This window comes from Spea bombifrons, chromosome 13, assembly GCF_027358695.1.
Source record: "Spea bombifrons isolate aSpeBom1 chromosome 13, aSpeBom1.2.pri, whole genome shotgun sequence".
In the NCBI taxonomy this organism is placed as follows: Eukaryota; Metazoa; Chordata; class Amphibia; order Anura; family Pelobatidae; genus Spea; species Spea bombifrons.
In genome coordinates this window covers 1,496,012-1,509,127 of record NC_071099.1, presented here as the reverse complement: position 1 = coordinate 1,509,127, position 13,116 = coordinate 1,496,012, and the positions used below count along the sequence as shown (strand labels likewise).

Here is a 13,116-nt window from a genome sequence, read left to right as displayed (position 1 = left end):
GGTAAGGGAACTGGATTTATCTCAATACTTTGGTGCTTCAATTGTTAACCAATAAAAACATGTTCGACGTGTCCGCGTTGTAACCAAAGTGACCCAAGACCATCACACTAAAGGGTCCTTTCCGCAGGGCTGTTCCTTATGATTGACCTGACAGTGTCCTCCATCTCCGCGCACTCTGTCCTAGTGTCCTTTCTACCCTGATGGTTGGTTAACACGATGGAGGAAGAGCCCGAACCCTACAGCTATAGGAGAAAGCCGTGGGAGAGCAAATTGTGAACCTAATGCTTGTGTTTGCACATATGTGCAAGCGATTGCTTGTTTTACGTCAAACAAGCAAAGAAAAAAAAAGAAAAATATACAGTATATATATATATATATGATTAAGATTTTTTTGCAACATGTCCGGTAGTAAATGGTAATCAACTAAAATACATTGAGAACCAACGACTTTTGAGTCAAAGTTACCTCGTTGCATATACAAACAAAAAAAAGCAAGTTTTAACTACTGTGGATGGCTGGTAAAAACAATGGAAACATGCACCAGACCCATACAGAGCTTGACTTGCACTATGTGCTACAGTTATAAGTCACATCATGAATGAGGTCATTCACTAAACCTCAGCATTTAAATAAAGATATTAAATATATTCTTTTTTTTCTTTTTTTTTTTTTAAACATATTCTTTTAATTAATAGAATACATTATCGCAAGGCAAAATGGGAGATAAATAACCATTTTGAGAGATTTTGGGGAAAAGATCGTTAAAGGGGGACTGTCATCATCAGAGCTTTAAGTAATACTGGATTCATATATGAAAACGACCTAAAAATAGTGTTTACGTTAAAAAGTATCAAGTTATCTCCCTTCTCCTTCCCCAGATTGATAAAGGCTGTCTCAACCAATCAGTAACAATCAGCAACTTCACATAAGCAAAGAAATACCTTAAAGGAGAGAAATAAGTCAAGAACAGGAATTATGACTGCCGTTCTCATGGTTTATGCATAAGGTGGGGTTCTAATCATTGTGTAGGATGATTTAAGGCACTACATTGTAAAATATAGGATTTGGGAAAGATTAACTCTAATGAAATATTAAAAAAAGAGAACAAAGTCACATTATGCATCCATTACTGTTAAATGTCCCCAAAACAAGACCATTTATTCCAACACCTACTATTCATAGAATCAAGGCAGCAAAAGGATTTACTAAAACCCTATTTCCTTGGATAAAATGTCATTTTTATTTCAAATTGGTTAAAAAAGTAAGATTGATACTCTGGGTCAAAAAGGTTAAGATTTGGGATAAAGTAGATAATATTAGCTCTTTGCGATCAGGGTGGGCATATCCATATTACCCGCGTCCAGCCTAAATACAAAACATGCACACGTCAATCATTCTCTATCCGAATCTCAATAAAAGACAAAATAAATCTAATATTTAATTTATATTTTAATGTGATATGCAGATTGCATTCCTAAAACTAGATAAACTCCCTGAAAATAAATTATATTTTAAATTATTCTCCTATATATTTAGCAATGAAAACACGTGGAGATTGGAATAATTGCATGCTTTCTATACCACAATACAGTACAGTCCATGGCATCATTGGAGGGGGGTAGGATTAGAGCTGTATGGCCACTAGAAGATGCTGGCAGACATGTCACGTTAATGGAGATCTAGCTACAAGATCATGACCACGTCAAAGAGACACGTCTAACATGTTTTATTCCGCCAGATGGGGTGGCAAGCGAATCAGAATGGTTAACAACAAAGGCAGCAACCAAGGTCAAAACGAACACATAGCCTTCTTTTGGTGTCCTGATCCTCCATGTGTTGGGGTTCTAGCCTGCAAGCAGCAAGGTATCAACAGGAGCCTCCTCAGTGGTCTCCAAAATGTAACCTTTTTACTGTTTTTTCTTGTCTTCTGGTGGATAGTAGGGAGGGGGTGGGGGGAAATCCTTAAAAAAAAAAGAGAGAGAAGAAAGCTGACACTGGGGGGGGAATACAAGTTCCCGACAGATGAGAAGAATGTTTCCGCCGATCACTTACGGTAGACATGTAGACATGCGGAGGGTTGGCCTGGCTGTTGTAGGCACTGGCGGCGGCCTCTGCAGCTTTAGCTTCGGCTACAAAGGAGACAGACAGAAGAGGAAAGAGCTTTAATGACTCGGGATGCCTTTAAAACCTTTGTTATTTAGAGCTGCTACTTTAACACGTGACATGATTAGAGAACTTAGAGGCAGGTTACAAACTTCTGTGGAAGATGCACCTCTCTAAACACAGAATTCTTCCAAAAGAGACTGGAAAGGTCCATAAAAGATGATTTAGGATCTAGGAAAGGGTAAAATGTAACATTTTAAACAGCTCTAAAATAACTGATCTTTCTATCTGGTATAAAGGATCCGGTTATTAAAAATAGAAGTCCTTGTAGTAGTAGTAATATAGGTCACTGAACCGATAATGGGGATTCTATTGTGACCTTTGCCAGACATGAATCCATCCCTGGTCCAACCTACTCATCTTACCAACTGCCAGAACATGCGTCTTCAACGACTCAAACATCGAGAGCTGATAAAACTGAGATGTCAGGTTCTCTAAAACAGGCGATACTCATCTAAGATCAGAGCGATAACTCAGTCGGCCGATACTCACCTGCAGAAGTGGAGTGGAGGTCAGGAGCAGAGGCTAAGGGAGACTCCATGGGTCCTGGGTAAGGAGGAGGTGGAGGATGCATATAAGTCAGAGAACCATCCTGACCTGAAGGTCCTGGATAAAACTCTGCAGGGGTAAATAACAGAAGCGATGACATCAGAGAGACAGGGAACCTAACGAGGCTTGTATGAATTGACACTGTATATATATATCTCTGGTTAATGCGGCATATGCCCCTTTATGATGATATCACCAGAACTAAATTAGGTCATCAACTGCACCTATTGCATTAGAATGCCTTCAAAACACCCATATGATGAAAGAACCCCCGCTACGTACCAGTTGGAGGTGGGGGGTACGGATACCCAGCAGGAGGAGGGGGGTAGATGCCATTTGCTGCAGGAGGTGGGAAAGTATAGCCGCCGTTGGGCATATACGGATACCCAGAACTAGGAGGTCCTCCTCTTGATGCTAAGCAGCAGAATAATAGAGATACATTAATATGAAGCGATAGAGAAAATCTTCACGGGACCAAATAGAGCATTTTCTAGCTCAGTACAATAAATGCGCCCCGTCTGATGTTTGCAGACTAAAAAAGCACAATTTGCAAGCTCCAATTTTGTTAAATTTGACAGCAGCCTTTCTATACGAGGCGAACGGGGAGAGCTTTGTATCTCAGGTCTTCTGAGTTAAAATAGTCCCTTTTTTAGTTGTTTTTTTTTTTTTTAACCAAATATCCTCCAAACCAATACTCACCTTGGGAGGCTACGTGTAACATGTGCTGGCCGAATTCTATTGCGCCTCCAGAAGGAAAGCAGAGTTTAAATGTCCCGGATCCTTCCCAGCCACCTATAGAAGAAGAACATACGGGCACCAGGTTAACGTGCCGTCACCTTCAGAAACATAGAGGGGCAGAAGAAGGAGGTTTAAATTCATAAACGCTGAGATGCATTAAGGGCAACAAAAGGGTGAGCTGCTGTGGCACGGTGGTCCAATAGGTCTATGCATTAACTATGCATTATACAGGGCCAACCCAACTCTTCTTGCGGGTAAAGCTTACTGGTTTTGGGAAGTCTGTTTATTTATAGATTCCATAGCTTTAAAGGCATAGTGATACAGAGGAGAAGGTGGCCCTGTTCGTAGGAGCTTACAATCTATTATTAGGTTGAGGAAGAATAGGATAGAAGGTGAATAAACATCACTTTCAGGGTTTATAGTGATTACGTAGAGTATTATTATACGCTAATCCCCAAAGGGCTCGGGCGATTTAAGGTTCTAAGTTCATTTGGTAGCAGAAGCCGTTAGACAAGCGGAATAAATAAAGTGAAATGTAAAATGAAGGATCAGGGATGCTGACGACCCCCTTTTTAAGTGGTTTCTTGGCATAAAAACTGCATGATAAATGTCAGCTGGATGGAGAAAGAAAATGCTGCTACAGCAGACTCCAGAGCCAGAACAGGATCCGCCGTAAGCTCAGCATATTAAGGCTACGATGGCTTCCCGTAAACACGTGTGTGCGGTTCCAGATTATTATATATATATAAATGGCTTAGAGCACGCAGGGGGTCATCTAACAGGTGAATGGACATCATTCTCTGAACCGCTGGAAACGGCTCTGCAGCTCTGCTTGTGTTACGTGCACATTGCTTACCGACAATGATGAGCAAGCAGTGTCTACTCAGCACACAAGGGCTACTGAATGAGATAGCCCTCCACGGTGACAGCCATAGAGCATCTCATCGAATGTACAGGTCGGGACATGGGTGATGTCATACAGTAATTTCCATTTTAGCAGGTCAATATACGGCCGCAGTCACAAGAGATACATTTTTAACACCCCGTTCCTGCTGCCCCTCTCACCCCTTCCTTCCTGTTTGCCCCAACTGATGATGGACAACAACTTGCTCTAGCTTCACACGCCACTTACCTCCAGCCTCTGCCTTGATGGCACCCTTGATAAAGTTTGCTCCGAAAACAGGCTGCTTGATTTCAACGCCCTTCATCAGATAGAAAGGCATCATGAAGGACTGCAGAGCATCTCTCCCTTTGGACACAAAAATCACCTGTGGATCAAACAAAAAGTACTGCTGATGACCAAACACAACTCTGGGAAATCACCCCGGCTGCTTCACCACCAATCATTTTATTGGGGAGCAGCTGCAGAAAGCTATTTTTAAATATTGGGGCAGTGGGGGGGGGGTTGGCTGATGTCCAACTTTAAAGGTACCCAGAAGAAGTCCTCCTGAACAATAGGAGCATCTTGCCGTGTTTACTTTAGTTGTCACCCCAGAACTGTTACTCTGATAATGCACATCATAGGCCCACATTTTATCGATATGTCACTTAAACGCTGGTCCAGAGACCAAACCCGAGAGTAAGATGAGATCTGGCCCGGCCTGGCACTACATGCTTTAATGGCGTCTGGTCAGAAAAGCTCTTTGTTCTTTAAGACAGGAACGAGGAGGGCGAGGAGTCCAGCTCTCTGATCAGTGACCGATCATCAAGGATCTTCCCTTTCAGGGAGAGCTAATGATCTATACCAGGGATGTCCAACCTGCAGCCCTCCAGCTGCTGCAGGACTACATCTCCCATAATGCTATTTCAGCTAAGGGGCTGGCAGAGGAGTATGGGAGATGTAGTCCTGCAGGAGCTGGAGGGCTGCAGGTTGGACATCCCTGTTCTGTATGTCTACATCAGGGGCAGTCAAGGGACAGCTTTGAAGATGTCACAGACCTTGCTCGGCTGGTGTAGATGTCCTTTAACACACAACACATGCGTGTTTGCTTACTCTATATGGGGTGAGGATGACTTGGCCCTTCTTGGTCCCTCTGAAAGCATCTGGTGTGTCCTCCATGTCGCTGAACGATAACTCCACATGATCATAAGACATTAGGACGCTGGAAGAAAAAAGACGGACATGAGTGACAATGAACCGGGAACACTTCCAATGTGATTACAAAACATTCCAACGTGTAAATCGCCTTGGAAGGACGTGTCTGTTTTGGAGAGCAGGGGTCATAAGTGATGTCATCATCAATGTGTAGCTGACCGCGGTGAGTATGACATCAGGAAGGGTTCCACTAAGCACAGGGCCGGCCCTACAATGGAGCCGACTGGGGCAATTGCCCCAGGCGGCACTTTAGAAGGGGCGGCACTTTGCCGCCCCAAGCGTTTTTTTTGGTTGTTTGTTTTGAAGCGGAGGAGAGAGAGAGAGTGCGCTCAGCATTACAAACCGGCACCGTGGCAGAGCAGGGAGACTCGCCGGCAGGACTCTTTAAAGGTAAGTACCGGGGGGGGGGGAATAATGGCGTCAGCGAAGTTTAAAATGCCGCCCCCCCCGCGTCCCCCCCCAGGCGGCATTAAGTCTTCGGCCGGCCCTGACTAAGCACCTTAAATGCACTCTATGTGAACCCTTAGCAGATCTCTCATTTTATCCTTTGTGACAGCCTTGCATTCCTACACCAGGTTAAGGAGCTATGATGTCATTTTATAATAGGAACCAACAAGACTGAGTCGTGTGACATATGGATCTTGCCCCACCCTGAGGCATGTCAGTCCCTAGGAGCCACACGAGAAAGTATTCATTCTCTGATTTTTCAGCAAGTGTGGGGGCGCCGAGCACCGAACCGCCAGTACAGACAAGAGCTATTTTTGTAGCATTATTATTTTTACTTTAGGGCCCCCCCATGGAAGGTGCCGAGGGGCCTGCCTCTCCTTCCTTCCTATTGTGGATCTGAGTCATTAATAAGATTACACAGGCATAGTAATTAATGATTACAGATCCTCCAGCAGCAGATGACGGCGCTATACACATCGATCAATAAATAACAGGCGCCACATAGAATATGACGGCAGATAAGCCACATTTTTACTGATCCCTGGACCTTAATCAGTTTTTTGGTCTTGTCCTATGCATGTTTGAATTAACCTCCACCACCTCTGCTGGTAGGCTGATCCATCTGAGCAACAATAATGCTTCAAGGGCCCCATAGGATCTGCAATGTAGGGGCCAGCAGTATGTCCCTGCATAACACTAACAGATTCTTGCTGTTGCACAATTAGGTGACATATCACAGTGTCAAAAGGTGTTGTTGGCTCTGGACCTTACAGCTCGCAATCTATGACCGCTGATATGCCCATTATTGTGAGTAACACTGTAATTGGTGGAAATCTCCGTTGCCTGCAGCTGTTACTCTCACGTATTACATTTTAAAGGGACATTTGTTGACAGGTAGGCGTGTCCCTACTAGGGATAAACACACCCACACACCCGCCTTGAATGCAGCGTTAGCTGGTATAAGCGCGGACAGTCCACCGCCCGTCATGGTAAAGCGGTGATTGTAATAACGCGCTACGGGGTTTATTTCTATGTATTGCCGGCCAATCGCTCACCTTTCGCTGTTATTAATTACGACACCTCCGCCATCCGTATGGTTCCTGTTCAGCGCCATGTTGCGGTGACAAGTAACCACGCCCACGCAGCCTAGCAACAGCCAATCCGGGCGCCTGGCAGGACTGTCACAGGGAACCAGTTTGGACACGCCCACATGGGTACGCATCTAACAGGACTGCAGGTGCAGTGACGTAATGAAGCTACAGGCTTAACGATTGGCTGATAAATGATCAATAACAAGAAGGGCAGAGGTCACGTGTGGATTTGGTATATTATGTAATTTAACCCCATGTCGTAGCTCCCAAGGGGCCCTCTTTAAAATGGACACAGGGGCGTAACTAGAAACCACGGGACCCCCCAATTTAAACAGCTACTCTGTGCCATCACTGCCCCAAACAACTTGTCTGTGCCATCTTTAACCTTTGCTAATCCGATTCAGTTGCTATTTTTATTAAAGAGAAAGTGCCACTTATGCAGATTTTAGGAAAGTCATATAGGTTGTGTCTTTTAGATATATTTATATATATATATTTGTTTAGTAAACTCACATACAAAAAGAATTCATCAACAATACATAGACATTCAATAAAAACCGTTTATAGCATTATTTATTTTAATAGGCATTTATTTGATCTTAATTGGTTCTGAAAACAAGAAGAGATAAAGCTGGAGAGAACGTCGGTAAGCGAGGATGAGGAAGAGACCCCATCTGGAATGGGACAATATACCTTTAGGTTTCGGCATCTACTATTTTTGCCCAAAGAGCTCATATTTTATGATATTGTGTAATATTTTTACTACTAATAAAAAATATTTTCCATATTATTTAATATTCTTCGGGTCCTGAAGTCACCCCCTCGCCTTAAACTGCCCCTACAATTTTATCTGACCGATCAGCTTTTACCAATGGAAATTAACCTCTTAGAAAGGGGAGGAATAACTTTTAAGTACGGATAAGATGGTTGTTCTAAAGATACATGCATAAAGTGGGTTTCTAATACATTTCTATTGCTTTTTCCTATTTGTAGACATTATTACATTATTTATTGTCTTGAAATGTAAAATGCAACATAATATCTCATAAGCCCAAAAGAACTGTCTTCTCCTTCTACCTCGTTATGTCTTTACGTGGGTTAATGTTTACATTTTAATATAAAAAAATGCACCGTAATGTAAAAATGTGGAATTATGTGACAGCTTCTCTGTAATCTACTGGGGATGCGACTATATGATCAAATGCCTTTGCCCTTTCACATTAAACTTGACCAGGTGATATACTCATATCCAACACTCTTTGTACCACGTCGGAATTATCTTGGGTCTGGCGCAATAAAACACTCGCTCCCTCGCCAATCCAGAAGATTGGGTACAGAGTATCCGTAAAGATACAGGTGAAAGAATGGATGAGATCAAGACGGCCATCTTTGACCCCGTAGAACGAAAGTTTGCCGGCTGTGCAGTCCAAGCTAATCCCAATTGTGAGGTAGTTTGGTGGCTGAAGTCGTTGCTCTTGGTTGTTGTGCCAGGCTGAGTGGTTGGCCCTTTGTACCTGTAGGCACCAGGAGAAGGGGTTGCGCCCAATTTTATGCTCTTCTCCTTTGGAACGCGCCAGGTGGCTGTACGTTACACCCAACTGCACAAAGAAGTCCGAGATCTCCACCTCCCAGTAATGGTGTCCTTCAGAGAATCCCTCAGTACACATCACCTGCCAGTTCTGGAATCTTTCCGTCAGATCGGAGACAGGCTTCCCGGTGAGACAGGCTTTATGAGAAGCTTTATAATTCTGCCGTGAAAGCTGGATGTATTTGTTGGAGCTCTTCGCATCAAAACTCAGGTTACGATAATCTGCAAGAGAGAGGAAATGCTGAAATTCCTGATGGAAGCGTCTGTTTGGGGCAGTACCAGTATCATTAATACACAGCGACTTCTATTACTAATCGTCAATTCTTCTCAGCCTTGTTTGTGGTCTTCACGACTGTGGTTCATCACTCTTCACTCGTGGTCCTATAAGGCAGATCCACCTAGAGAATGTTTTGCCGTTAGCTTTCTGGCTCATGCTGAAGTATGGTTTCCATGTGTATGAGACATGAAATCTTGGAGGTTGTGGTTCAGTCTCAACTAAAGATCTACCTGTTGGGTTCTTCTATGCTCAAATAGATGTCATGAGCTTATGTATGTTATGATGAATATAATACATTCCAGATTTATAAAAGAAGACATGTTTTGAGGAGTTACATAGCTCTAGGTCCAAGCGGCAAAAGCCTTACCTTTATGAAGACGTTTCCTGTGCTCACTCATGATAAGTGCATGTCCTCGCTGCTTTGCCCGTGGTCTTTCAGGAGAGGGTGAACCTTTGGGGTCTAAAGCACAGAATAACAGAATGTAACAGCCTCTGAATATTATCACCAGTAATGATTCCAGTAAGTGTTGCACATTATGGAAACTGACCTTCATCGGTAGCCTCTGGCATCGCTGGGTAGAGGGCATTAGGCAGTTCTGTCTTCAGTAGCCGGAACACCTCAGGTAGGATTGTGGTCACGGCATCCACTTGCGATGTGCCACACGAAGGGACACTGGCCAACAATGGGATGGAACCAGGAGGGACGAGAAGAGGAAGGCCCTGGAACACAGATATGTTGAGACGTGAACCACAGCGTTATCTCTATCACAGAACCAGACTGTGTGTCCAAAGGAAGAACCGAAGAGGTCCTCAACATAAACAGAAACAGGGAAGAAAGAACCCAGAAGCCAAGAAGCAAGTTCTATTGATCGCTACGGACACATTCTTTCTGGCTCCTAGAAAAAAAAAGTTTGTCCCTAAAGTTTACATTTGTCCCCAAAATTCTGTATTGATACGGCCGGTATAGATCCGAGCCAAACAGTTATCATCCATAAAAGCCTTGTCCCTACTTAACACACAGTCAGTGGCCCCTGGTAACCAGAGAATTGCCATGTCCTCCAGAGAAGTCATCCTTACATGCCGCTATAGGGGTTTGTCTTTGCATGTAACGCTCTCTCTATTGTTATAGCATCACCGACCTGCAGAAATGTGATGTCATCAGTGCTTAGGAGCAGCTCCTCTGCCTCCTTCTTCTGCTTGTGAAGCGCTTCCATATGCCTCTGTAAATGATCCCGGTTTCTCACCGCCTGCTCGACAGCTGCCCTTTCCTCTTTCCTGATGGACTCTATAGCCAAGGTGCGACATTCATCCAGCGCGGTAGCCAGCCGCTCAAACTGATTCGAGATGCCCGACACCCTTTTATTACAAGATTCCTGCGGAAGAGCAAGAAGGCCGGAGAATTAAAAAAAAGACCGAAAAATGCCTATTTTCTAAGATCCCAGCAAAGATGGCCGTCTGTTTAAGCAAATGACGTAGGCGCTCACGTGGATTGCGGCCAGGGATTTCTAGCCACCGGCCGCATCCTGGAGCATCTGATCTGCGGCCACCGCAGATGGCCAGTCCAGGCCCGCCGCGTAACCTTCCACCATCGTTTAGAAGACATATTGATATTCTGTAGCAACCATGTTCAATCCTGAACTTAGCCGCTAGGGGCGAATGCAAAATAAAAGCATGAACGAGCGCTTCCAATACTTGTACACAGGTGTGCAGGTGACATGACATTTATTTATATAGCGCCAGCAGATTCTGTAGCGCTGTTACAATAGGGGCCAGTGAAAATATATAAGACAATTTAAAATGACAATAACAATTACTGAGGTCGAGAAGCGGCTAACAGGTATATGAATGAGCAGCAAAGTTTGCTTTGCTAACATGAAAGCTCCTTTAAAAGCATAAAAACAAAACGTTAAAAAATGACAACGAAGAACGTCCGCTAATCAGTGACCAGTGATCACGTTAAATTTAGCCAGGAATATACTTAATACCCAAAGCGCTCCACAAAGAACTGTTAGCTCTCAGGCCAACTCAGAGGGGTCTATTCACCAAAGTGGGAGTTTGCATTTTCAGCCCACCAGCTTAACGTAAGAAAGTCTTACTTTACCGAGAGGGTGGTAGATAAACGGAACAGCCTCCCAACAGAAGTGGCGGAGGCTAATACAGCGAGGGAATTTAAACATCAAGGAATGATTAAGGTCGGAGTTTCTACAGCATTAAAAATGGGCTAGATGGGCCAAATGCGTCATCTCGGCAGTGACAGCGAGTAACGTCGTCACGTTCTGTACCTTTATGTTCTGTATGAGATGATCCAGCTTCATTATCTCGGCTCCGGTCTGTTCCCTGTTACAGCTATTATTATGCAGAACGGCAGACAGTCTCGCCTGTGAAGGGCAAAAGAAAATTCACTCAATAGCCACGCGACTCTTATTATACTCCCTGCGAAACAAAGTGGAGGTCCTACAGGTATGGAGGGCTAAGAATTTGCCCCAAAAGTCTCTTTTTACACCAATATCAGGGCAGGAAATATCTAGGTATCCCAACTGGTGCTGTTCTCAATGGTATCTCACAACCGAAATGCCTGCTTGAATACAGGTGACATCGGGGAGTATCCTTAACCCCTTAATGACAAAATGTCAAAATGCATTGTTTTCAATGGCTTTAGGGACCGCTCATTGTCCTTAAGGGGTTAACACGTGACACAAAAAAGACAGCCCGTTATATTAGGTATTGATTGATATAGCGCCGTCATATTCTGTAGCACTGTACTGTGACATAAAAAGACGAACATCATAAAACAATATGGACCTTCAAAAACAACCGTCCAAGGCTCAGTAGCCAATAAATTGGCACACGTGTGGCACCTGACTGGGCCCGGCCAGCGGCCACACGGGGTCACAGCGGCACTGAAGGTGTGTAAGAGGCACCATCGGGCACCAGTCCATTGGGCATTTACCCGGGCCGACCGGCAATTCAGCAACAGGATTTTGCAAGCCTTTGTTACAGAATATAGCCAAATATTTCATTTTGAAACCAGATATTTCCAAAACAATTCTAATTATTGAACAACAAAAGTTAGTTTTTTTTTATAAAAGCTATGAATGCAACAGTTCCCTTAGCAGTAGGTGATATTTTATGATACACACGGGTACATCTTACTTCTTCTCTCCTCCTTTCGTTCTCGGTAAGTTCTAGTTGGTGTCCCCGACACCCTGTCACGGAGCATTCAACGCAGACGCATTTCTTCTCAGTGCAGCAGAAGAGGTTTAAGACTCTGTGATGCCGAGGACAGGTGGCCTCCAACACTCCGGCTTTGGTTTCCAATCTCATGGGAGATCCTTTCTGTCTTTTCTTTTCTTCGTCTTTCAACTGGTCCACCAGCGCGTTGATGGTGACGTTCTTCATGGGCTCTGGACGCTCCTTGAAAGGTTCCCGACACACGGGGCAGGTAATGGCCACCATTGATGCTGCTTCACGATCCCAGTGCCCATGGATGCAAGGTTGGCAGAAGTTATGCCCACACGGGAGCGTCAGTGGAACACGGAATATCTCCAGGCAGATGCTACAATTTAGCTTGTCCCGGATAGATTCTGGAATGATTTCGGATTCTGACATTTTGAGGTAGAGATGGAAGGCTGAAGGAACAATCAGAGGTAGCTAGGAGCGGGTTACAGGGGCGCCTGTCCAGGATCCAGCCGAGACTCAAGGAGTATCTAGTGGTTTGAGGTCACTGTCAGGAACCCTGGACGGGATGGAGAATCCATTTGTTCCTCCGCTGCTAGGAAAAGGCAATAGGGAAGTAATGAAGGCTGAGTCTCATACATGAGAAGCTGCTAAGGAAGACATCGCGGCGATGAATCGAAACTAAAGTCCCAGGGACTGACAGATGAGAGGGAAGGACTCTAGTAGAGGAGAGGATGGGCCTGGGGAGGGCCATGTGAAAGAGAAGGAGGAAGTATAGCCGAGAGTCTGAGCCAAAGGGAGGGCCAAAGGGAGGAAAGGAAACTCAGTAAAGGGCTGGTGCTGGGTAAAGAAAAAAACACAAACACCAGGAAACGATCCGGATTTGTTTTAGTAAAAATAGAAACATAGAAGCTGCCGGCAGATCAGACCCATTCAGCACGTCCAGTCTGCCTGTTTTTCACGCTGTAAAGACCTTAATCAGTCGTTGGTC

General features: G+C 44.4%; 2 protein-coding genes across 2 annotated transcripts; both read right to left on the bottom strand.

Moving 5' to 3' along the window:
• Window positions 1–1,436: 1,436 nt before the first annotated feature.
• Window positions 1,437–7,142, bottom strand: WBP2 (WW domain binding protein 2). Its single transcript, XM_053453098.1, has 8 exons — window positions 7,048–7,142; window positions 5,444–5,552; window positions 4,583–4,718; window positions 3,412–3,504; window positions 2,995–3,126; window positions 2,656–2,781; window positions 2,053–2,129; window positions 1,437–1,961 (listed from the first exon to the last, which is right to left on the bottom strand). Exons 1-8 carry the CDS (start codon window positions 7,104–7,106, stop codon window positions 1,908–1,910), a joined length of 786 nt encoding a protein of 261 aa, XP_053309073.1. The 5' UTR covers window positions 7,107–7,142; the 3' UTR covers window positions 1,437–1,907.
• Window positions 7,143–8,226: 1,084 nt separating this feature from the next.
• Window positions 8,227–12,812, bottom strand: TRIM65 (tripartite motif containing 65). The gene is made up of 6 exons (XM_053453145.1): window positions 12,102–12,812; window positions 11,231–11,326; window positions 10,088–10,321; window positions 9,497–9,668; window positions 9,316–9,408; window positions 8,227–8,893 (listed from the first exon to the last, which is right to left on the bottom strand). The coding sequence occupies exons 1-6, from the start codon at window positions 12,555–12,557 to the stop codon at window positions 8,304–8,306; spliced, it is 1,641 nt and encodes a 546-aa protein (XP_053309120.1). The 5' UTR covers window positions 12,558–12,812; the 3' UTR covers window positions 8,227–8,303.
• Between the last annotated feature and the right edge of the window lie 304 nt (window positions 12,813–13,116).

Coding starts and splice junctions, on each gene's coding strand:
- TRIM65 (XM_053453145.1), bottom strand. CDS start 12,557: ATGTCAGAATCCGAAATCATTCCAGAATCTATCCGGGACAAGCTAAAT. Junction 11,327..12,101: donor ACGAAAGGAGGAGAGAAGAA/GTAAGATGTACC, acceptor TGCCCTTCACAG/GCGAGACTGTCTGCCGTTCT. Junction 8,894..9,315: donor CAGGAAACGTCTTCATAAAG/GTAAGGCTTTTG, acceptor TCTCTCTTGCAG/ATTATCGTAACCTGAGTTTT.
- WBP2 (XM_053453098.1), bottom strand. CDS start 7,106: ATGGCGCTGAACAGGAACCATACGGATGGCGGAGGTGTCGTAATTAAT. Junction 5,553..7,047: donor GTAATTAATAACAGCGAAAG/GTGAGCGATTGG, acceptor TTTTTCTTCCAG/CGTCCTAATGTCTTATGATC. Junction 2,782..2,994: donor GTACCCCCCACCTCCAACTG/GTACGTAGCGGG, acceptor TTACCCCTGCAG/AGTTTTATCCAGGACCTTCA.